This window comes from Cyprinodon variegatus, unplaced genomic scaffold (genome assembly GCF_000732505.1).
Source record: "Cyprinodon variegatus isolate N-32 unplaced genomic scaffold, C_variegatus-1.0 Scaffold855, whole genome shotgun sequence".
Lineage (NCBI taxonomy): Eukaryota > Metazoa > Chordata > Actinopteri > Cyprinodontiformes > Cyprinodontidae > Cyprinodon > Cyprinodon variegatus.
Genome location: NW_015151308.1, coordinates 289,581 through 316,012, shown reverse-complemented (window position 1 = coordinate 316,012; position 26,432 = coordinate 289,581). Strand labels below are relative to the sequence as shown.

Here is a 26,432-nt window from a genome sequence, read left to right as displayed (position 1 = left end):
TGCACCAATAGGTACCTCAAAGAGCTACTGTCATGCTCCAATGCATATAGTTTATTTCTTACATAAAGTTGTCATGTATGTATTAAGAAACATGTTTTATTTTATCCAGTATCTCGATAGATAACACCTCTACTTTTTAAGTTCATGTTATTTGAATGAAGGAAGGAAGGAAAATGTCTATTCTTTAAATCATTAGAATGGTATGCATAGTTTATTTAAAACTATAGAATAGATGCTGGTTGTTAAAGTACTACAAGCAGAAATGTGGCTGCCATAAATCTGAACGAATACAAGCAGGGAGAAGGAAATAATTTTAGCAAAGAAACAAATCGTCTGAAAACATCTTTCCCTGATTTTTATTGTATTTTTATGTTTAGCTGTTGGTTCTACAAATGACTATTGCTTTGTTTCCCGCTGGCTTTACGGTTCGACTTAATGGACAGATATTCAGTGCAGATTAGAGACATTAGACATTTTAATGCAGGGTGACGCATCCTTCCTGATGAGCAACAATTTTGATCACAAATTCGGTATGGAAGGCATAAAGGCCATTAATGCACTTGAAGGGAAACTAAGTACTGAGCTTGAAGCGTAGTTACACAGAGATAAAGGTTTGAATATGTGATTAAAACCGGAAGTTTTCCTTTGTTGCCTTCCTGTAATGTTTATCTGTAATCTTCGTTTCTTCAAATAGATTTTTTATTTAGATTTGCATACAGTTTGAGCAATATTTTTTTTTAGATAAAAGAAAGCACATAACAAAAAAACTACAGGAGGCAATCCTGCACGACGGACACGTTGGTGAGCACGTTTCCACGTCCCCAATCACTATAGGCTACACGCTCTCCCTGCTGTCTGTTGCTGCGTCTCTTTGAAACCTCCACTGAGTGCCTGATTGATGTGAACACCGAGGCGTCATTTGGTGTGAGCATCCACAGCTGCAGCCTCGCGTCAAACACGAATCTGTTTCCCCTTGTTTCATCAAAGCAGCGTACCTCTCACAACCTCACACTACGGACTATGACCCCCTCCCTGATCCTCTTCTTTATTTTTTTCTATTTTCTTTTTTATTTATGAATTAAAATATTTTTTCCTTATTTTCATTATTGCTAATTATAATAATGATTCAGGTGAAAATGATTCTTTAAAAAGAAGAGGATAAAACTGGTTAATATTTCTGTTCATGATGCATCACTAAAAGGAATTAATTTAAACGTCATTGAATTTAAATCATAGTAAATAGCAACGCAGGGTAAGAATAACCAGGAAAATGTTTAAAAGGGTAATACTTTATTTTCATCATTTCATATAGAACTTAAGATTTTCTAGAAAAGGATTATATTCTAGCTTTAGAAGAATAACACATTTATAGAGAATTTATTTAAAGGAAAGCCATTAAAGCATAACAAAATCCACCACAGGTTTGATATTATGGAAAAAAATTACCTTGAATAGTTTCCTTAAGCAATTCCAGTTTTAATCTCATTCATTCAGTTTGCCGTGGATGCTGCAGATACCTGCGTACATCCTCCTACGAGCTTCATGATTACCATTTATATTGCAACTCGTGAGAGTATTGACATTTAAAAGTGACCTTTGTCATTCTGTTAGATTTAAAAAGTCTAAAATAATAACTATGAATAGTGCTATCTGGCAAAGTCTAAACCCACTGGTCAGACTTAGAAAAGAAGAAAAAGGAAGAGAGAAAATCAAACAGTATAGATCTTTGGTTTATTTAAAGTTTTGCATTTGACAAAGACAGATTTACACCAATTTTTTTCTTCTTGTTTCTCACTGAAACCAGCAGAACAGAAAATGTAAAGCAACATGTTGAAAAACAAACAAAAATCATTAGAATTGCCTTTCTAAACCTTCTTCAGAATCACTGCAATATATCAGGAAAATATAATTGATTCAGTTCAATTCCTTCCAAAGGGGAATATTCTCACCATTCAGCAAAGTTTGCTTGAATTGTTTCTTTTTATTCCCACTGCATCATGATGTCTTAATGTTGTTTTTGAAGTTAACAATCTTTGCAACTAAACGTATTCATAAAGTACATAAAATGGACAAAAAAAAAATATCAGCAGCTTACAGAATTTGCAAACATCACTGTTACATTTGCAGCATTGCACACATTGATGCTGAGATGATGAATGCAAATCAATCCATTATGCAGCTTACTGTAGGCCCACTGTCCTTCACGGTTTAGATGTTTCTTTGCTCCAACTCCCCCTTCCAACGGATGTATTGCCTCCCCCTCACTGTGAAGCACTGAGGAAGCCTGTTAGGAAAAACGCCTGAAACCTGCAGCAGAGTGGATCCTCAGGATCAGGATTTAAGAATCCCTTTCTAGGCAATCTAGGAGTGACATTTCATAAGGTTGCCATCACTTCCAGATTGTAACATGTTACATGACAGTTAAAAGGCTTAAAACAAGGGTGTCCAACTGCGGTACTTAGCAGTGTCCTTCTTTCAACACAGCCGACTGAAACGGCTTAATTACCTCATCAGCATGTGTTCAGGTTTGCAGAGGCCTGGTAATGAACCAATCATTTGACTCAGATGTGTTGATGCAGAGCGAACCGTGGCCCTGGAGACCCGACTTTGGACACCGCTTGCTTGAAAAATAAACATGAGTAGCTTTTCTGTTCAGCTGTACTTTTATCTCCTGAAGGTATTACTCCCCCTCCCTCACAGCCTGAATGAACAAAACCACATCATAAAGGAGCACCTCCTTTTTTAAGCAGAGTCTTGTATTTCAGTTATTCCTGCGACTTAAAGTTTTAACACTTAAATGACTCTAAATGACATTTTAGAGTCATTTGAGTGTTAAAACTTTAAGTCACAAGTTGGGGCGAGGGGAAAAAGAGCGGGATCCAGGTGGAAAAAGTTTCCCAGCGTTCTTGTGAACCTCGCTCTTCTAGCTGGTCCAACTTCACGATTAGTTTTCCACAATGGCGGTCATACAAACAAAACAAGCCGGTAAGGTACCGAACAGGAAATACGCATAATGTAGAGCGGATGTAGATTTGACCAATCAGAGGCTTCCTTTTCTCCTCCCTGCGACACTATCCGCGGCACTGTCTGCTGTCATCTACAATTTCTGGTAGGTGAACCAGAGTGTCTGCGTTAACTGCGACCGACACGCAGACGACCTGGTTTCTGAGTATAAACCAGGCTTAACAGGCAGCTGAAACCGGTTAGAACTAATGCTACGTTCACACCGAAAGCATCAGAGGCAGCAGGAGCAGCTAGTTTACATGCAAAGTCAATGGTTGACGTGCATCAAGGCGCAGCAAAATGTCCTCCAGTGCGTTTTGAGCAGCAGGAGCAGCGCGTCTGAGCAGCTGAAGCAGCAGCCAATCATATAACAGCTGTGATGCAAAAAATATTTCACACCTACCGCTGCTACCGCAGCCTGTTTTAATTTTAAAGATGCATTCTGCTTAATAGTAAAGGGCATTGTTCAAGCATTGCTACGCTGCGGCTTCACCGTTATGGTGGCAGAGAAGCTCTTTTGCAGTATGGGTAATTACAAACATAGTTGCCCACTTTCTATGTTGTGATTGGTCTGGTCTGTTTTAGACTGGAGAGCCTGAGCCTGGCCAGACTGACAGGCCAGGCTAGCCATTGATCCATATCACTGGTAGGACATCATGCAGGAGAGGAGTCACTGTTATGCTTGGAGTCAGAGCTGCAGCAGAAGAACACAAAACAGATTATTTTTAGATCCCAATAATTCTATAAGTGGAAGACAGTTTGACTTAAATATAGGGCTGGACGATCTGGTCAGAAATTATATAAGGATTTATTTCATAATTTTGGGAAATACAACATAGTTCCTATATCAATGTAAAGAATATAAAAGACCCAGAAAAACTTCCTAGAATGGCCACAACAGAATCCTGTATGTTTTGACTTTATTTAGCCAAATTTGTGAAACCTTTCCAATTAACCATTTCTTAGTTAATGGATTCTTGCTTCTTTTGCATCTTCTGACACTGACCTCTTTTTGTTTTTATGTGATTTCTTGGTATATTCAAGAAGAAAAACACACCTAAGAATATGTTCAAAAATAAATTAACTAAAAAACTCGTAACTACTTCTGAAAATACAAACTAAAAGTCCCCAGTCAATTCTTAACAATCTGTCTTTGGATGAACTGATGTTGATGCTGTAGCCACCTCTATAAAGAGGTTTTTTCTTCTTCTTTTTTTTATTTAAATAATCCTGTTAAAATTTCCCTCTCTATCTTGGTCACTAATTCCCTCCTCCTCTAATCTTAACTTGCGTTATTCTTTTCTCTTGTAAAAGTTTTTTTTATTTTACACTTTGAATCTAGTGAAATCAAAACAGAACCCAAACTTTTTTTTTTTTTTTAACCAGAAACATTGAAAACAGGAATAATGTTTATTAGAGTGAACCAGAAATTTATGAAGACTAGAAACTCAGTCAAAACTAAACCAGTAATATCTCAGGACTTCCTTCATTTGGTCTGTGGTGACCAGCTTGTGTTCTACTCTTTTATTTTAAAGTTTTAAAGCTTTCTACACAATCTGCAAGCAGCATCTTTTCCTCTTTCATCAGTTGCTAAACTTGGAGACTTTTGCAGGGATGTTTTGGTCATCTTTTCATGCACACTCATTTTGTGGTTAAAACTAGCCTGCGGCTGAGCGCAGCCTACAGCTAATGGCCACAGGCTCTATTAGGAGAGTCTGCAGTCATTTAACTTGTGACTGATGCTCAGGTACTTCCCATGACATTACGTGTTGTATTCAGACCGAACCTGTGTTTATGGCACGTGTATTTTCTTGTTCTTAAAGAGACTGACGATCCGAATCGTTTACTAGGCTGTGGACCATAAATGAACATAGTTTTGTTTTATCCTGACTGATCAATCGATGGGACTAGTGAAGCAACCGGGGATTTATACAGCCAGTAACTATATTAATAAGCACCACAGTGGAAGCCAGGAAACACACATGCACAACTACATGGCTATTAGCAAGTACTTGAAGGTTAATGATTTTTTATTTTTTTAATCAGATGATCGAATCAGACAAATATAATGTAAAAAAAATGTGTTGGATATGGGTCTAAAAGTCTAAACGATATGGGTAGTGGTGGCCTAGTGGTTAGGGCATAGAGCTTGGTATCCTGAGGTTGTGAGTTCGAAACCTACTCCCAGAGACTGCCACTCTGGGTCCCTAAGCAAAGACCCTTAACCCCCAATTGCTCCCCAGGCTCTGCACAATGGCAGCCCACACCCCCAAGGGGATGGGTTAAATGCAAGGAGTGAATTTCATTGCACTGTACTTGTGAAAGTGTATTGACAATAAAACACTGGAGGAAAAAATAATCAGTTATTGAATATATTTTTATTGCGATATATATTAATATTGTTATTGTGCAGCCCTGTTTGAATGGAAACCTAATGTTCATGAATTCCACAAATAATGTGTTCTACGCGGCTTTTATAAAATACTTAAATTACTACTTTTGCCTGTTTATATAAAGGCCAAATAAACTGATATTATACCACGATTTCAATTCTTATTATTTTTTAATGGAGTTTAGGGTGTAAATCACATCCATCATGGCGATTCGATTCAGTATCAATTTCCTGATCCGACGATTCGATTATTTTCTATACTCAAGAATACACTACGATGCGATACGATTCGATTGATTGGTTAATTTTCTTTCTTTTTTTTTTTTTTTACCTTATAGGCTAGACTTTGTTTCAATCAATGAAAGCTGTGATATCGTTATGCATTTTATTTGAGAAACAACAGCAAATAAGAGAAGTAGCAAAGTTGTACTCCACCTAGGCCTATGAAAACCTCATTCACTAAAAAATAATAATGCCTCTGTGTTTACACGAGTGTGTGTTTGCAAGTGGAAAGAGGGTAGAGGCTAAAGGAAGTGAAGTAGGAGGGCAAAATAGATTTAACGCCACCGAAGCACGGGAGTCAGAACTACATCCAGAAGCTAATGGATAAAAATAAACCGGAGAAAAAACAAAACATGAATCGGTACTCTTGCGGACGTGTCGATGCATCGGATCATCGGCTGTTGGATCGACGCAAAACAATTATTATTTACACCCATAATGGAGTTTATGAAGGGTGAACAATTATGGATTTCTGACATTGTAGTATTAAAGCATTGTGCTTTGAGCTGGTTTTGCTGGACAGGTTAAGCTTTAGTTTTGCCTCTAGTGTTTATGTCTAATTCCTCTTTCTCGAGCAAATATTAATTTACATAAGGCCAGAGCTATTTTCTGTTGCAGACTGTACTCTGCATTTTTTTCCCCTTTAATTCAAGACATATAAACTCAGATAAGAAATAAAGGTTCTACGACAGATGCAGCTTAAAGAATATAGCACAGTTTTTTTTTACATAACCTAGTGCATAGTAATGGCACCTGGTTGTGCAGGTCACTGGCTAAAGTGCTAATGGGGGATGTTCTATCTAATAATGTACATCTGCCTGCTGTGGTCGGCCATACTATTAATTCGCCAGTAATAATCCTGTGTACACAGACATCATCTCTTATGTTTCCTCATTCTTTTAGAGCCTCAACTTTTCACTCTCTGGACTATACCAGCTGAGTCCATATGGTCCTCAGCAGGTCTTCAGGTCCCGCTATGTTTCCTGTGTGGAAGGTCACTAAAACAAAAACGTGCGTTTGCCCTTAACACACTCGGTGACATTCCTCACAGATCTTTACTCTGCAGCTCTGAACATGTTTTTCAGAAACACTTTTGCATGGAGCTATGAAATAATGTCAGGCTGTTCCATGTAATGACATTCATTTCACAGATGATTTTAAACCTGGATTAAGTTGTAGTTGGATTTAAATACCCAGTTGAAGACTTTAAAAATATCATAAATAGAGGCGTGCAAAATAATCGTCACGATGATGCATCGCCATTCTAATTTTTGTGATCTATTGCATCAATTCTTGACGCCAATTATCTATTCTTAATTTAAAAAAAGGAATAAATAAAATACATGAATGGTTGGCGCACATCAGCCAAAAACAAGTGGAATACAACTTCCAGTCCAGTAGATGTCCCTGCGGATGTGTTGACGCCCGCTGCTTTGTGTCACAAGCATCTTTGATCTTTGGATGCATTTTGACTTTTAAAGCAAGGAAGGTAAAAACTAAATTGATATGAAGCACATAATTTGCAAAAGGGGAAATATACATTTGAATGTTTTGATTTCATTGGTTTAAAGGACCAATGAGGCCATGTAAACGGCGTGATTATCCTTATTTTGTTATTGTAAGTTTTATAAATCCAGTCAGCCACTGGTAATGGCTGTATTTTTTTCTAACTGTGTTCAGTGAAAATATCGCAATGCATTGTGATGCATCGCAATATTTCAAGTATCGCTATGCATCTTGATTCGAATCGAATCGTAACTTCTTTGGCAAATTTTAAAGAAGAGTTATAAAACCACGGCTCCAAACAGGGAGGTTTCCCTGAGTGGGAATCAAAGTCATTAACAGACTCACCTCTGAACCTTTTTCAATATTTCCAATTAGATTAGATATAGACACAAACTAAACAGAGATGCTGCTCTGGGTTTGAAAGGAAAACTAACAAATATTTGTCACACGGACACAGAGGGTTGAACTATTGCCTAAGGTTACCAACGGGGGCAGTATAGGAACAGTGAGGAAGTGGAACGCTGTCATAATGGTACAGAGAAATAATGACAGCACTGGAAGAGATGCACTGGGGGCGAATAAGAGGAAGTTTGTACAACACATGAGTTGCAGAGCTCTGTGAAGATTAAGCTGACTGAGCAGCCAAATGAGCAGCTTTCTCTCGGCTGTAGACGCCTTTTCCTGATGCAGCCTTCTGCTGTTTTGGCATTGGGAGAGATAACCGGTACATATTGATCTGTGTATATTGATATTCTTTACAGTTCTCAAAACAATTGGAAGCACTTTTTGGAATATTTCTAACAAAACAAGTAAGAAGATTAGCAAAAAAGCGTAGATCCACTTCTACATCTTTCTGAACCTGCAGCGTAGGTAATCTGCAACATTTTCCACTTATGGAAATTTAATGAAACCTCATCATATAGCAAAAACTTGGGTTAAAGGGATGGTTTTGTCTGTGCTATAGCGATGGAGTAAAAAGCAGAGAGGAGAAACTACAGGGGGAAGAGTAAAACCACACAGTAAAGTCAAGGATGACAAATAAATCAGTATTCATAGCAGAACACAGGAGGCGCTGGAGTTCATCCTCATTTAATATGATGAATGATGACAAAAGCTCCCTTCTGATCTCGCAGCGTTTATCAGCGCTAACTGCTGCTGCAAGTTTGAATTCACCCAACAGCGAAGGGAGTAGTGTAGCCGTTCTTTCCTCTGTGACCTTTAAGGAACCGTACCGGGCCTTCATCCTGCTGACACCCTCCCCGTGTTTGTTTTTCATTACTGGAGTACATCCTCATGGGACAGAGCAAAGTCAACATCCTGGGGCTCGTTTGGCCTCATGGAGGTGCAGCCTAATGTTTCACTGTCATTGCAGGAGTGCCAACCGTCATCATTGGGTTCATCTGTGCCTGTCAATGCAACTATGGATTAGTTAGGTTTAGGTTTGGCTTCCCAAGAGGCTGGGAGGCTTCTTTTTTTTCTTCATTCATAATGATCTAAACTGGAAGTGGATACATTTTACTCCATTCCCTGCAGTGGTTATAAACCTCAGGCTACCTGCTCTCATTGAGCATCTCTACAACAGAAAATTGCAGAAGCGTCTCTCTCACAGCTGATGCACCAAAGGTTTCATGCTGTTGATGCAAACGGATTAATTTTCCACAGGACCTGATATGTTCTGAGAAATTAGCTTCAGAGCTGGTTGATCCCTTTTCTGATTTTCTGACCTTTTTCCTGCAGGGAGGAGGAGGAGAGCCTACGCAACAAGATTCGTGCCGACCACGAGCGAGCACTGCAGGAGGCCAAAGAGAAGTTGCGAAAGTCTCATAAGGAGCTCAAGGCTGAGATCCAGACGGAAAAGGCAAAAGTTCTGGAGGATCTAAAGAAGAAGGAAGCAGGCCCTAAACCCTTACCCCCTGTCCCCATGCCTAAAGTGGTCGGGGTCAGCGACGGGGAGCCACTGGAGGCGGACATCAAAGAAAAGCGGGATAAGATCAGAGAGGTAAGAACATCTCTGCGTAGAAGTTACTGGATGGTGCGGCTTGATTTAAACTTCCTGCTTGATTCCATCAATGTGCCCCCTAATGGTGAGGGAGGAAACTGTATGCAATCTATTGCACATTTCATTATGTTGAAGCTACAAGCTTCATTGGAAATGTATTTATTTAAATGAATAATTAGCAGTGAAGAAGTGGTTGATGTTTCTGGGTTTTTTCCTTTTGCATGTCAGCATGTTTTCATGGGTATCTCATAGGGATGTTAACTTCTTAGATGTCAGTTAAGGCCGGGCTATTCATTTATAGCATTGCACTGATAAAGATTTACTTTTTGGCAAATGTAGATTTCTTTCGGTTATGGACTCCTTGGTTTTCTTTATCTCAGGGTGGCATCAGTTCATCACTTTTGTTATTTAGATTTGCACTCAACTGATGGACTAGCTAATTGTCTTATACTACTGGATGCAAGCATTTGTGCGTCTTATTTTGAACATGATTGTTTTACAACAAACATGTTTGATTTTCAGTCAACCGTCGTTCACTGACCCATCGCTCAGTGGGCGTGCGCAAACAAGGATTCTACCTTTTCTTCTTACCCTCAGATGAAAACACAGAAGCATGGCGGGGTGCGGGTGAAATGGCGTTCTTTCTGTAAAACTGACAGACGGTAGTAGTAGCCACGTTTGCTCAGCCATGTCTTTGTCCAAATACGTCGTCACCTTTTCTTTTTAGGGCTGTCAGCACAAAATTGCACACATTGCCAAAGCAGCGCGTTTCTTTCTAGCTAGCTTCATATTCCTCTTCTACTGGTTTGGCTTCCAGATAGACGAGTCCGAGTAGCGCCATCTCACCGCGGACCTGAGTACGACGTTGTTTTTAGACGTACAGTGTGAGCAGGTAGATCGCATCAGAGCGTCGTGCCGCACAGTGTGAGAAAATACATCATTCACTTGTGAACTCACACAGTGTGAGCTGTAGCTGCTTGCAACGATTGAAAAAATCGCGGAGTCTATCCCCGGCTTAAACCGACCATTTAGATAATCACTGCTTTTGCTCCGTTGTTCTCGTAACTCCTCCTCCACTGCACGGTCCTTGCGCCATCTTTGATATTAGTTGCCGCTGTCGGATAGCGACAGCCTATGGCGACAGCAGGTTGCTGTGAAAGCAAAGCCCATAATGGTGTGTGAGGAGAGCTCACCGCGCAAAGCATTCTGGGATATATCTGCCTCTTCTGAGACTTTTCTTTTCTTATACACACTGTGTCTGACTGTGTAGTATCGGCTGATACCGTACCGATACCATCTCTTTGAAATTGATATGTTTGTGTGTGTATATATGAAGAACTGCATACTACTTGGATGTAAAATAATTGCCATCATGGTTTTGTCAAGCTGCTGCCTACCTTTGTGAAGCAGGAAGAAGACTAATACAAACAGAATCCAGTAGAACTTTTTATTGCCTACCTGGAATGGGTGACAATAGTTGAATAAACTTTAGGCTCTCAAAATGGTATCGATGCCCATTTTGTTGGTACTCGCCGATGCCACCATTTTAGTGCTGGATCGGGGCCTCGCCCGATACTATTATGAATGATTAATTATAGTAATTTATAATTACTATTATAAATTATTCTTTAGTCGATCAATAAGATCAATCATCTTTAGATTTATAGAAATGAAGGCGGCAGATTTTCTCATGGCACCTGTTGTGTGAACGACGATCATAACGTTCATGTTTCTCAGACAGTTTAACTTGGACATGTGACTCTAGTTTGCGTGTTGGAATAATTGCTGTTGCCCGCTGCCTGACTCGGAGCCAGCTCCTACTGACGGCCGCAGCAGGCCAGACAGACAGTGCATGTGCAGAATGCAGATGGTGCTATCTGGTGCTGTTCTCTTTAGACACGGTGCCAGGGCATCAGCCCCTCTGCTCTGCTTTGCTCTCCTTCCTCTCCCCTTTCTGCAAGTTTGCTTGCATAATTGCCTCATATCGTGTCTCATGAAACAGCACTTGGAGTCAGAGCACTCGCTGTGCAGAGGAGTAGACCCGTTCTCTCCAAGCCGCCTTTGTCTCTAAAAGCCTCTTTTGTTCCTTTTCATAATTGCCATGCAGAGAGAATGCCATACACCCCCAAATGAGCAAGAATGAGGCAGCTGTATGGGCAACAGCACAATCCTCCTTTCCTGATTGCCTCACAAATCCAAGGAGAAAACCTCATAACCCTGCAGAACAGTCTGTGTGAGTGGAATACACGAGCTTTGCATCCTTTATGTCTTGGTTGCATTTTGATGCTGAGAGGTTCACAGAGGTGATCCAGCATCCTCTATCAAAGTCGCTTGTTTACAGAAAGCTGTAATTCCCTCAGCATGGAACTAAAACATCCACTAACCTTAGATCTGACGGGTATTTTTGCTCCGTTCTCTGTAGGCTTTGTAATATGGATCCATGAGGTAGAGAAAAAACTGGATAAAATCTATACCTACAGATAATTTAAATGCTTTTTTTAGCCGGTCCGTCTTTAGGTTGAAGCTGACGATCTTTAGATCTCCTGACAATCATTCTAAAAAGAAATATTCCAGGTGTTTTCACATCTGGCTCATCATTTATGTTTGTTGTGATGTTGGATCATCTAAGCCCAGGGTTGGGCTGCAGGATGATAGGAAAGAATGCGATATCTGAGTATCTTTATAGATGTTAAACAAACCTAATCATGTCAGTTAGGTTGCAGTGAAAGAATGGCTTCTGATGCATCAATAACATTAGTCACGATTTTGATGGGGGGGTGTGCAAAATTGCCCAACAGTTTCAGTGCAAAAATAAAGAACAACTTAACTAATAAAGCATTAATCACAACAGATAAAATATTAATTTTTTTTTATAAAATGGAGGCAGAATTCCCTAAAGATCTGCAGGACTACTGATACAACTAGCATATCGCTTGATCTACAAATGTCTTTTTACAGTTCTGTTTAATAACGCTTATGCTAAAAATGAGAGCATTTAGAAAATGATGCAAATCAAGTTCACACTACTACTGGTGACCCCACTCCCACTTATTACCTGTTAGTGAAGTTGAGTCTGTTTAATCAAAATTCCGCAGCCAGCTCTCATTGTTTTCCTGTATAGTTTGATTTTTGTGGCTTTATTGCCCAGCAATAAGCGCTAAATCATATTTATGGTGTTGATCACTCTATATGGACTGATCCAACACCAGTGGAAAAGGACATCAATGTCAACTTCCCCTTTAAATGTCAACTGCTAACAGTGACAAGAGATGCTAAGGATTTATTGATACTAACACCTAATGATGCTCTTCACTGAGACGGTATTTTATTGATACCTTTTTATTTTTTCCTTGATTAATCAAAGTGTAAAAAATGAGCACTAACTGGTTTATTAAGTTTTTTAAAGTACTTTAAAATGGAAAGTTTCCTCCAAAGTAGATATGTTCTACTTTGTAACTCCGCCACTTTTCCTGCCAGACCCAAAAACCTGCTGCCGCGACTAAAATAGGCCTGGGGTCGGTCTTAAGCCGGGCATACACTGTGCGATATTTTCAATTGTTGCGCGTAGCTACAATTAAAACTGTACGACGAAGTTGCAGTGTACAATGTGCGACCTGACGATCTGATGCGATCTACCTGCTCGCACTGTATGTCCAAAAACCACAGGACTGAGCACCGAGATATGGCTCTGATCGGACTCATCAATCTGGAACAAGAAAAACTTCCTTTTTTTTGCACATGCACAGTGCTCGAGGTTCTGGTAAATCCACTCCTAGCTCTGCTCAACAGCAGGATTTTAGTCCACAAACACCTCATGGCGGCCGACTGAATTTCAAAGATGTCTGACTTTCTCCCGACCTCACGATTTCTTATTGGGAGTTGGTCGTGAGAGGCTAATCGCCCCTCGTTACCCCTTGTATACTACACTATGCAGGAATGTTCGATCGGGCCTAAAGTCGGCCCTATCGAAAATATTCTAGCACGACTAGAGAATCGACCTGAAAAGGGCAAAAAAATCTTAGAGTGTATGCCCGGCTTAAGTCGGAACTACATAAGCCTCTGGAGAAACAGGTGGCGGGTGTTCCTATCCCCATTGATTCTCAATAAACTCTAAACACCACAACATCATCTAACATGGTTTTCTGTCTGTTCAGGAGGTCAAATCAGTTTCAATTATGTTCAGAGCTTAGCAAAGCAGAGCTTCCAGTTGATGGTTGGTTGAAGGATGGTTTCTATGTGCTAGCAGCCACCATATTATTGTTTTAGACATGAGATATATTACAAATCTCAACGCATTCCAAAAAAAGAAAATAAAAGTGGCAGGCAGGTGACGCAGTGGTTCGTGCGCCACGACTCATGTACGGAGGCCTCAGTCCTCGACGTGAACGACCCGAATTCAAATCCGACTTGTGGTCCTTTGTCGCATGTCTCTTCCCCTCTCTCATACCCCCTTTCCTCTAAGCCTATTGTTAGAAAAACAAGTCACTAGTGCTGTTAAAACTAAAAAAAAATAAAAAAAATAGAATACAAATCACTTTTTCCAAGTTTGAAGATGTTTCGCTTACCATCCAGGAAGCTTTTTCAATTCAAAATGTCCGGACTAGCGTTGCGTTCGAGTTTTATACAGTAGCCCAACAAAGCCTTGTATTTGTTTTGAAAACATGTAAATTGAAACAGACGAAGGGGTCCATTCCTTAGGAATGGGGGTCGTTTAGCTTCATTTGTTAGCCATAATGGAATCACTATGACCTGAAACTTTTCACCAACAAATCTCAATACAGTTATCATCGCCCTGTCGTATCTTAGTGGTAATTATTGGTTACATTTTGGTCAGTCCTCACATGTGTTCATGTTGTTCATGCCTTTTTTTTTATATGTTCAATGTGAACTGCCCAACTAAACATGCAGCAGTCGGGGCCATTAGCCAAATCCATCTGAGAACTCCTGCTGCTTTATTCAAGCCCTTTCTGCAGAAATGTTGCTTTTGTTCCCTTCAGATGCATTTTTCATCGAGCATTCAGGAGAGCAAAATTCAAAACTATTTTTTTAAGCTCTGCTTTTCTGTTGTTTCCTTTGTGACCGACTGGCTTCTGCATGAGAATAGTTGGAATAAATGTGTTTATGTAATTAATGGTGCTACCAGGCCAATTAACCTGTCGCAGTGTGAAACAGTGGCTCCAAGCTGTTGAATTGGAGTTTTGATGTTTGTTATATTTGAGTCTAACTAGAAACGTCTAAAGATCTTTGCCAGAAAATGTGGTACAAGAATAACAGAAGATAATAATAACATGATTGATTAAAAATATCCTGATCTGAATTCTGTGCAGACATAACAACCTTCTCTCTGACAGTGACCCTGCTTTTCTTTAAATTATTTTAAACCACCTTTCTCTTTATTTTTTATTTGTTTATTGATGCTTTTCCAAACAGCTCCGGTTCTGCACTTTCTTCTGTTTAACAGCCTGAAGATCCTCTATTGGATGTCTGTGATGTAATCAGGCTCTAAAATATTTTTTTTACAGCTAACATTGTTAGAGCAGAATGACACATACACTGACAGGCTAGCTTCACAACTTTGATCATATTTATTTTATCCTTTGTATTTGGCAGCAATTGAGCAGTTTAGTCCAACAGGTAAATAAGCCAGAAGTCCTAAATAAGGGCAGTGTAAATATTCAAATTGTGTGAGCATACCGCAGCTCTTTGAGGCATTCCTGGATTTAAGCAAGAACGGAAGGAACTGTTCGAATGCCGAAGGCGTAAAACAGGAAAACGGGAGTGAAGGCCGGTTTATGCCGTTCAGTCAAGCAAATAGCTGCAGCTCAAAAAGCTAAAATAGTTTGTTCTTGTTCTGATAGAGAAGTGCAGGAATACCCAGTAGCAGAACCTTGTTAATCCGCAAAGGGGCCCAAGTCATGATTTTGACTTATAAATTCATAATTAACTCAAATTTATGACTGAACCTCATTAATCAGTTCAGTTTATTTATATAGCAGCATTTCACAACACATGTCATCTGAAGGCAGTTTACAAAGACAATTCAACCAGATCAAATAGTTGGTTTGGTTAAAAGTTTTCTATCTAAAGCCTCTTTTCTCACTAAAGTTATTGAGTTAACCCAAGTCTTTCAAACGCTAACAATTAACGGTCTGACCCCCCTTTGGCAAGCTGCATGGCCTCTGTCCCCCCCACTTTTGCATGTCTGATAACACCATCACGCTGGGTTAGTCTTGATGATGTCACCAGCGGACAGAAATCAGGAAAGTAAACAGTGGAGAGCAACATGGAACGAAGCCAGGGCTTAGTATCCGTACTTTTTTCCCTTTGTGCATTAGATTCCCATTTACTAGAGCTGCGCCATGTTCATCAAATACAAAGTTCTTTGAGCTTGTTAGATCAGATGCGACTGGCACGGTGTATTGGCGTCTATATGTCACGCTCAATGGTGTCACTTAAATTAGCAGGTCGACCCAACTCTGGTGTTCCCACAGCCGGCCGATCAGAGCCGAGGCGATTTTAACACTGGACACTTGCCGAGTTTTTTGACCTTGGTCGACACGGGTCAGTCAGCCATTCCCACTGCCACTAAAAGCAGATTGTTCTCTGGTTTAAACCGGCTATTTGGCCAGTGGGAAAGGGGTATAAGGAAAACCCGCTGATTGCATTGACTCGAAGGGCATCCCTCACACTAAGCATGCTTATAGTGACAGTGGAGAGGAAAAACTCCCTTTTAACAGGAAGAAAACCTCCAGCAGAACCAGGCTCAGTGTGAGCGGCCATCTGTTGAGGACGACTGGGGTTCAAACCTAACTTCACATTTAATACATGTATTATGACATTTCATAATTATGACTATAAAAGTCAACATCATGACTTTTTTTTTAATCTCCTTTTGACTTTGAGTCTCATTATTATGACTTTAAAAATCAATATTCTGACAGAATTTCATATTATGATTTTATATCTCATAATTGTGTGTACTATGTGGCAGTTATCTATTTAGCTTTCTTAGGGAAATTAGCTCCCATAGTTATGTTTGCTAGAGCAGGTTGAAAAGGACCAAAAATATCTTCATTTTTTTTAAATTAAACGGTGATACAAATATATTCATCTATGTTTTTCTTTTTGTAAAGTAGAATTAAAACTCCTTTTAATCCAAGCTTTGTCAGTAACGTCATAATTTTTAACAAACAGCTGTCGACAAACTGGAGAAATAGCTCAGAAATAACCTACTGTTATCAATAAAAACATAATTTGACTATGATATGCTTGAGATGATGTGTTGTGAATTGGCGCTATATGAATAAACTGAATTGAATTAATTATAACAAAACAATTAACAATTAAAACAATATCTCATTTTGTATCTTGTGGACAAAAGAAACAGATACTTCTTTGGCAATTACTGTGTTCATAAGCATTAAAGACCATTTTCCCCTATAAAGGCAGTGATGGCGGAGTCCGTCCTCATCATTAAAGGTTCAGGAAGGTTCTGAAGAGCATGTTTGGCCTCCAAAGCCCCAGATCTCCATCTGACCGAGCGTCTGTTAGAATAAGCACCTTCCTCACACGTTGAAGGACTTGCCGCTAACATATTGGTGCTGCATACCAAAGCACAACTTTAGGAGACTGTTGGGGTCCATGATTAGGCTGGTCGGGACTGTTTGGGCATCTAATGTTGGCCCAAAGCTTTAAGGTTTAAGGTCTAAATGTGATGGTTCAGGTGGAGAAATGGGAGACGTTGAAAAAGAAAACAAACGACCATAGGAAGGAGTCGATCAGTCGGAGCTTTTTAGAAATGGACACTCCTCTAAATCTGCTGACCTCGTTCTCCTCTGTTTGGCACTGATGGGGAAATATTTGGCTTCTGAATGTGGAACTGCTAACTGCTTTTGTCTCGAGTATCACAGGTTGCTTGTTGATGTTTTATGGCAGCAGACTTTTAGCGGCTCTTTAGAGCAGCTGTGTTATGGCGAAGCTGATGGGAAACAGAGCTTACAGCCTTGGGTTTCGTCGCCCCTTTTATTGTGCAGCTGTGTAGAAATCAGATTCAATTTAGGAAACGTCTGATTGGTTGGAAAACCCAAATTGCAGGTGTGCTGTGAAAAAAAACAACAGAAACGGCCCTCTGAAAGCACCGCTTGTCTCACTTACCCCTTATGAGTGAATAAATTACGCTCATTTTACGGGTTTTTAGGGAAGAGCTTTCTCTAAAAGCCACAGCAAGCAATAAAACACACCAGGCTGCCAGAAGTAAATGGTTCGGTTGGAATCTGTGAACTCAAGCCTTTTGAAAAATAGTCTCTTTTGTTGGATAGTTAAACAAAACTATTTTTGAAAACAACTTTCTGTTGTTTCATTAATCCAGAGGTTTAGGATATGACCCATAACTCAAATCTAAATCACACCAATGATAAAATCCTTCCAGGTCTGATTTATGACAGATGATAATACGGGATGACGTGTGTCACGTTTCTCTTTTCTTACAAAACACATCAAACGCCCTGTTAGGATCCAATGATGGAGACTGAAGATGATCCAAATTTTCACCTCCTCTCATTGACCTCAGATCTATAGATGGTGTTTTTAGCAGATTGTCATTCCTCTTTGTAAAGGTTAAATCTGAACTTATTATATTATACGAACTTATTATTTCTTCAATAAAAATGTATTGCTATTGCAACAGCCTACATGTAAAGTGAAGTAAAGTGTAATGAATAATTAGCTAAGTTAGCTCTACATCAGTGTTTTGCCACTCATACTGCAGCATGGCTGCAGGTGGATCAGAGCAACGTCTCTGGGTCAGTCTGATCATAGGAGCAATGAACATCACCTCCAACATGGAGAAAGGATCAACAGAGAAAGGAGGAAAAAAAGATGATATACAGGGTTAGTTAAAGGTAATAAATAGAATAAACTCAAGTTAATTTAAAGGTTGTAAATGGTAACAAACAGATTTTGACTTTAGGAAATTTTCCATCATTCCTTCAATGTATGCAAACTGTATCATTAGTGCTGGCTTTTTGGTGTTTCACAGTAATTTATCTATAAAATCTGGTTAAAATGATAAATATTTATGGCAGGACCTGAGTTGACGTTGATGGTCTGAATTGGTTCTGCTTGCTGATCTGCTGTGTAAAATGCACAGTGATGGGAGCATCTAGAGTCATTTTGAGCCTCACCTTGGGAAAATACATGTTTTCACCACTTTTGGTCGCTCTAAAACTTAATAAGTTGAACTGAAATGATTTCAGCAAACAGATGGCCTTAAAACATTTAAGTTTAGTAGCTCAGACTATTTAAAATCCAAATATGTACATGTATTATTTTTGTTAAGATAACATGAATATTAGAATATAAATGTACTGTTTTATTCTGCAATCAGTACATTTCCTACTTTCACATGTTCATACATGTCAATTGGATTTATTAGCATTCTTGTATTTTTTGTATCATGATGCCATTCAAGCTTTAGGATGGAAATAATTCATTAAACAGTGCTGCAATTGTTAAGCATCATTTAGTAATAATTTCCACTGTTGCAACATTGAACACTCTTTAAATCTAACGGGAACCTCATTGTAGTGATAGCCACGCCCCCTGTCAACTACTCAGCCAATGGGGTCTTACCGTCAAAATCTTCACAGGTGCTCTCTTATTGAAGTTAAGTTGTTTTTTTTTTTGTTTTTTTTTACTTATTTGGAATGTTACACTACCTCAACACTTAACAAAATAATACACTTTAAGTACTTAGTTCATATCAGACTGACCCAGAGACATTCAGTTAAAAAATAAGTGAGATCGATAGACGGATCGGGGCAGCAGTGATCCGGTCTCTGTATCGGACTGTCCAAGGACCAAGATTTACGGACCGATCTATGTTCCCACCCTTACCTGTGGTCATGAGGGTAATGACTGGAAGGACAAGATCACCAATACAAGTGCCCGAAATGAGTTTCCTTCGCAGGATGGCAGGACGCACCCTTCAAGATCGGGTGAGAAGCTCAGTTATCCGGGAGGAGCTCAGAGATGAGTTGTTGCTTCTCCACGTTGAAAGGAGCTGAGGTGGCTCGGGCATCTGTTTCGGATGCCTCCTGGTTGCCTCCTTCGGGAGGTGTTACAGGCATGTCCCATTGAGAGGAGGCCTCGTGGAAGGCCCGGGACACACTGGAGGGACCATGTCTCTGAGCCCCCAGTGCAGCTGAAGGAAGTGAGTGGATTGGGAAGTCTGGGCATCTTCGCTTAGACTGCTGCCTCCGCGACCCGGCCCCGGATAAGCGGAAGAAAATGGATGGATGGTAGCACGTAGTTTAATTAATTACTTTAACATTTGGGTCTGCTGTGGAGCCATTAAGCTGCAGCTAATCATCCCTTCTATACTTTAAATGATGGTGCTGTGGGGGTGGTGTCTGTTCCAGAGCAGGTTCACAGACTCAGACATTGCAAATTTTGGGCAAAGTGGACGACTTCTTAGTCAAGACGTGCATGGTTGTAAAATTATTGTAGAGATGGTAAAACAGGTGTAATCAATACTGATGTTGCTGTATTGGTAAATGGTTTTTACTAATAGCGCTTTTTCAAGTCAGGAGACTTGACCAAAACGCTTTACACTACATTCAGTCTTTCTCTCACACACTGACAGTGGCAAACTACATTGTAGCCACAGCTGCCCTGGGGCTCACTGACAGAAGCGAGGCTGCCGTACACTGGTGCCACCAGCCTCTCTGACCACCATCAGAAGACAATGCAGCGCAAGTGTCTTGCCCAACGACACTGAAACACACAATGATACTTAAAACGTCAAGCCTTCGATTTTAGGGCAAACTCCAACATTTGACGACACTGTCGCGCCGATTGACCCTGTTAATAGGTGTAGCATACAAAAAAAGCGCTCCTTCCCCCAGTACGCTTATAAAAAATAAATCTCCCAGCTTGCTTAAGCTCTGGGATTTCTAAAATATTGCAAATAAATTATAACTTAAGATAGTGGAGCTTGGTACATCAGGTAATATCTTTTAGTCTTCTTTTTTTAAACAATCTGCTTCTTCTGACCTTCCTCCTAAACTCATTTAAAAGAAGCACTCCGCATCAACCTATTTGAATTCAACTAGACGCCCTCTTTGATTGGACGGCCCCAGCCTAATTTGCAGGACTTGACGGACTCCACTGGTAATTTATGATTGGCCAGAGGCAGCTAACAGAAAGATTTGACATTGAAGCCTTTTTCAAATACGCTAGAAACTCTGGCAAAGACTTGTGACATGAAGGATTCCTTTGAGAAACACTTTCGATCCACGCAGACAGGGCATCTCTTCACTTCAACGGTTAGTATTTATAAAACATGCTCTTTTGAGATATCCCAATCCCAGTTAGATTTAATTTAATATATAAAGGCCTCTTTTTATGACATGAATTCAGATGAAGCATTTTAACCTTTACAGACAACCTGAGTGAGACTTTCTTAGGAAAGTTTTTCAGCCTTCCCAGAATTGGTCGGTGATTACAGCTAATTGCGGCGCATAATCGCTGCAGAGGAATGAAAAAAGTCCATTAATGATCCTAGTTGGCTCATCGAGTGGGGGTGGGGGCAATGTTTGAGCTCCCTGGAGCTGCCTGTCGATTTGGCTCACCATTCGCTCAGCTGTGACTTCAGTGAAAAAGGCAGCGATTACAGATCTGCGGCCGGCGCTGGAGCATGTGCTGCGTCCCTGCAGAGCCGTGGACTGTGGCTGCAAAGTCCAGATAAATCAATGACCAAAGGAGTCCCCTTTCTGCCGGTTTGAAAGGTACCGCTCTCCCAGACAGTGATTTCCGATTAAAAATGAGGGATATCTGCAAGAAAGAGATATAAACGTCCCTGTCTTCAGCCTCAACATTCATCAGTCAGTTTTATATTCCTAACCATGTTCCACTGACGGCCTTAAACATTATTCACGCCAGGTCTGTCCATGTATATGAGGCTACATTGTCGTCTATCACTATTTCTTTGATTCACTTTTCCTTTAACTGTTTCTCTTCCAGCTGTTTGGACTTTTTAATCTTTTCTGCTGTGAGTTAATTTATGTTCCTCCTTTATGAAACATGTGCAATCATCATCATCCTCATCCTCATTATCCTCCTCCTCCTCTGTTTTTCTGAGGAACACTAAGAATGATCCCCCTCATTTAATCCTTTCAAGGCTCATAAATTCCTCTCTAGTTAATTTTGTCAAGAGCCTTGAGAACGCCCATCTTCAGAAATCAGTTTATATTCAGCATCACAATAACTAAGAGTAGAAAATAAGAGTGTTTTTATCACTTGCACGGATTTGGCGACAGGGAAGAAGTCGACCCACCAAGTTGGAATGTAGAGTACGAGGAAACCCCGTGATATTAACGATAAAAGTGTTTAATATCAGATTGGCTTTTATGAATAAAATTATTTTCACTCAACCATGACGACAATGACCAGACACACCTGGATTCATAAGTTTAGCTGCTAATGAAAGACATGAAATAAATTAGCTGCTTTAAGTTCAGGAAGTAGTGGAGTTGCACATAGAGCCTATTGCGTTTTACAGATCACGTTCTCTTCACTGCACTGTTAGCAGCTACACTGTATAGGGCTTGAAGTGAGAAAAACTATATCAGAGCAAAAATCCCTCCATATTGTGTTTCCCACAGGTGGAGAATAAACTTGTGGTGGGCTGATAAGGGAGACTTGTGTTCTGGATCTTCCAGTTTAATCATAGCCCATTTAGTATGCCATAATTTTTATATTGTTGGAAATATAGGGCTAAAGTAAAGTCTTAATTTATCAATCACTGGAGTAATTAATAAATGCACTAATTAAGAAAGCAAGTGACTTTCACATTTCATTTGCCCAGAAATAATTTTTACTTGCCCAGTATAATGTTTGATAGATATAGTTCCTAATATTCATTTTGTATATATATCAATGAAACATGTTTTTTTTTTAAGAGGACAAAAATCACGCCATCTGGGGGAAAATCCCCCGGCTTTTTCAAATCACGCGAGAATGTGTACAAAACAATAAAAATGGCCCCGGCAACGCTTCAGGGTCGCTTTCATCGAATGTCAGTGATTTTAAAGTAATTTTGAGTGATAAATAATTTTTTTTTTTTTTTTGCGTCATTGCACTTGCCCGGCCGGCAAATGCAATGAAATTTGAACTCTCCCAACAGTAAAAACTACTAAGATTGAGCTAAGGTTTACATCGAGCCCTGATGGGCATCATGTCCTTAGACAAACACTCTTTTATTTATTTAATCTCTTTTGATTTTTTCTTATTTCTAAGACTCTGATACCCAGAAAACTGTTGGACTACACTCCTCTAAAGTCTTTCTTAGAAAGTACCATCCTTATAAATACCTCTGACTGCAATGTGAAACACGTCAGTAATGCCACCAGTAGCTTTTGGAGTTTTTTCCAGTCAGTAACGGCTTCCATTGAGGAGTGTTAGACCTGATCTGTGATTTCTTGGCTGTTGAAATTCTCAAATTTAAAGTAGTTTTTTTGTAAGGTGTTACCTTGATGAGTCCAACTGTTTTTAGAGAACTTGCCTTGGACCTCGTTCCGAACTATTTATATCGTTATTAGAGCTGAAAGAAAGTGAGAGGCGAGTTGTCTTCCACTGGTCTGCTGTTACTTAATCCTTTCTGCGGTGTAGAAGTTGGAGAATCCTGAATGTCGTTAGTACAGGACAGACCTAATGAGCTTCACCTATTAGAGCTCTGGTGATTGAGAGAGAAAGACATTGTAGCTGGCAGAAGACGGACTCACCCTTCAGTGGCTCTCTGCCCCTCTGGGCTTCTGCCTCGGTATAACAGCTTCATCTCCACGTTGGCTTCCTCTCTCTGCTATTAAGGCAATAAAAAGACTCGACTGTAACCGAGGGGATTTCTCTCTCCTTGGAGAATAATCACAGAATGTGTTTTTGGATCCGTTGCAATGCCTTTTCACTGTTATTTTTATGGAAAATGGTTCAGCTGTACAGATTTCTGCTCCTGGAGCTGTTGAAAAATGTGTTTTATTGCTCATAATTTAGTAGAAAAACTACTCCAACATACACAGAAAGGTTTATCAACGAAGGTAAAGGAAAATAAGTCGTCTCTTGAAATCTGCAGCCATGATGGTTTGTTAAAGAGGCACTGCAGAGAAACGGGGAACCTGTGATGGATGGTATATATTTCCTCTGTTGGGTGTAATGTACCAGGGATATCAAAGGACAACATTATCAGAGTTTATTGATTCTCTAGACACTATGTTGTTAATTTGTTTGAGGAAAGTCTTAGACAGGAGAAAACCTTCAGGGAAATAATGCTGATGGTAATCGCTCTTTTCAGGTGGGTGCTTTTTTTTTTCAAGACCTCAATTTGATTCCTTTATTTCTGTGTGCAGAGGAATATAAAAGCAATCAAAAGGTGCGTGATGGTCATCTAGCTAAGGCACTTTAATAAAAGTAAAGCATTAAAACCATCTAAGCTTAAATCCATACCTTTATTTTCAATTCAGTTCAATTCAGTTTTTTTTATATAGTGCCAAATCACAACAAATGTCCTCTTAAGGCATTTTACAGATCATTCAACCAGGTCATACAGTCCGATTGGTTCTTAGTTTTCCATCTAAGGAAAACCAGCTAACTGCATCAACTCATTGACTCCAAGGCAATCCCTCACACCATGCATGTTTATAATGCTAGTGCAGAGGAAAAACTGGTTTTAACAGGAAGAAACCTGCAGCAGAACCAGGCTCACCGTGAGCTGCCATCTCCTGAGGACTACAGGTCGACTTGATAACAATCTGCATTTGGCTCCCTTCCTATTGGCAAATAAGAGCTGGATCTGGCCCCCACTGGCAATCTGTCTGACCTCTGTCCCCCCCACTGCGTCTATTGACACCATTCATGGTGGGTTAGCGTTGATGAGATCACCAGTATGACAGGAATCAGGAAAGTAAACAATGGAGAGCAACATGGAGGGGAGCCAGGGTGTAGTAAGTGGTCCTTGTTGTTTTGCTCTTTTCTCTGTTTGGTTCCCTCTAACCAGTGCTGCGGCATGTTTATCGAATGTACGCAGAGTTTTTTTGGCTTGTTAAATCACTCGATTGGGGCTATATCTTGCACTCAATGGTGTCAGGTAAATTACAGTGTCGACCCAAGTCTTATGTCCCCACTGTATAGTAATTGGAGCCGAGCTGTTTGAAGGTGATATTAATCCGTGTTGCTTGCCGAGTTGTTCAACACGGGTCCACACTGGTCCGTGAGCTGCTCATACTGCCATAAACGCCGTTGTTAGCAGATTGATCTATTTTTTGGGGGGGCCAGTGGGAAAGCAGCATTAAAGTATGTCAAATCTCCCATTTTATCCAAGCTTTTTACAGTTAAATTTTTTCTGTAAATTTACAGTATTGTCCACTCCTAAGAAGAAGACTGGGTACCAGCCTTAACGTTCCCCTGATGACCAGTGGAAAATGTTGACTTAATTTTAGTTTGATACATAATCACTGTGTCGTATCAGTTTTTGATCAGTTTGTGAATAATAGTAATAATAATAATGGAACTTTATTGATCTCACATTGGAGAAATGTATCTCTGTATTTAATCCATCCCATTGGGGGAGCAGCTTCCTGGGCTGCCATTATGCGGCGCCTGTGGAGTGTGGAAAATAATATAATATAGTGAACTTTTTCTAGATGTTTGTTAATTTACATAGTTGCTCTTAAATACACATTCTCAGAAAATAAAGTTTTTATATATTAAAGTATAAAGCTGACTAATATCTTCTCCAGTATTAAACTGGTACATTATTCTTTTTAGTTTGTGACACAATATTGGACCATGCAAAACACAGATTTATTTTCACAAAGCCTCAGAAGGGCAAGATTTATGTACCAAAAGTAAACTTGTACGTGAAATTGTTTTTTTGTTTTTTTTTAAGGAAGTGTTTTTATAATGTTTTTTGTTGCTGCAATTCATATACATATACTGATGTAATAACTTAACATACGTTTGATTGGTTTTTGGTATACGTCTATTTTTAATTTATAGCCCCCCCCCGGAGAAAACTCGACCAGTCGCCACTGGTTAAGGGTCTTGTTCAGGAACCCAGAGTGGAGGCTGTGTGGATTAATCGGTACTTGCAACCTTCTCAGAGCACATGCACACAGCTCTAACCACTAGGCTGACACTCCCCCAGGATAAGAAGAGATTCTTATCGTGTCCTCAAGTAAAATAGGTTCTAAGTAGAAATTGATCTACCGGTATTTTTGGCCAATAGTAAAGTTTTTTTTTTTTGCTGCTCCCTCAATCTGCTTTCCATTTCTAATGCTGTCTTTGATGTATTAATTATTTAAACTCATTCTTGTGTAACTTGTGTAGTGGTCATTTATTTTTTATCATGTAAATGGAGGAAGAGAGGCAATAAATAATCTGCCTCCAACAATCTGCTGCACGAATCTTTTAGGCTGATGTCAGAAGATTTGGCATCGGCCTTAAATAAACCTGCAGCGGTCGATCTCTGGTTTAAGGAGCCTCCTTTATTTTTCTGGTGGTTTTCTTTAGACTAGCCTTTTGCCGTTGGATGCTCATAAATCAGATCATTTAAAAGGGTTTCAGTGAAAAAGCTTCTGTTTTTATGGAGGCAATATTTACTCAGCCGGACCGGGAAGTGGCCGGGTTCCCATAACGTTGGCTAATGGTGCCAGTAGCATCATGCCAGTTTTTGATCAGTATCCAGATAGAAAACAGATCAAAATTCATGAGAAATTTAAACTTAACATCCCAGCAGGTGCATCGTGGTTCCTCCATTGTCCTCTCTGCAGACACCAGTTGGTAAATAGTGATTGCACAATCCCACATTTGAGACTGTTTGAAATGCCACTTTGCTAGAAATAAATCGGATTCAGTCTGAGTTTTATGGTAGGATCAAATTGTATTTCTTTGTGGAACTCTGCAGTAATTGTTAGGCTCCATTTCTTAAACTCTTATTTTATTTTATGTTGACACTGCAAGCAGCAAAGGCAGCAGAAGGAACACAAGCAGCTAGTGTACATGCAAAGTAAATGGTTGACGTGCATCTTGGTGCAGCAAAATGTCCTGCAGCGCGTTTTGAGCAGCATCATGACGTTCTGAGCATCTCACGCGTGCAATTGGCTTCAGAAGCAGCAGCTGCTGGAGTTGGAAAAATTGACCTCACTGCATGAAAAGTGAGATTTTCGTCCCCGTAAACTCCCGCAGATCTCCCTGATTTTC

The 26,432-nt window shown here is 39.9% G+C and overlaps 1 protein-coding gene across 1 annotated transcript in view; it reads left to right on the top strand.

The window, feature by feature from the left end:
- Positions 1-16,678, top strand: part of LOC107099294 (mannosyl-oligosaccharide 1,2-alpha-mannosidase IB-like) — a 49,176-nt gene extending 32,498 nt beyond the window's left edge. Inside the window, exons 2-3 of the mRNA XM_015397351.1 lie at positions 8,921-9,182; positions 16,628-16,678. Coding sequence (XP_015252837.1) covers positions 8,921-9,182; positions 16,628-16,678 — 313 coding nt within the window. The remainder of the gene's footprint in view (positions 1-8,920; positions 9,183-16,627) is intronic.
- Positions 16,679-26,432: the final 9,754 nt, after the last annotated feature.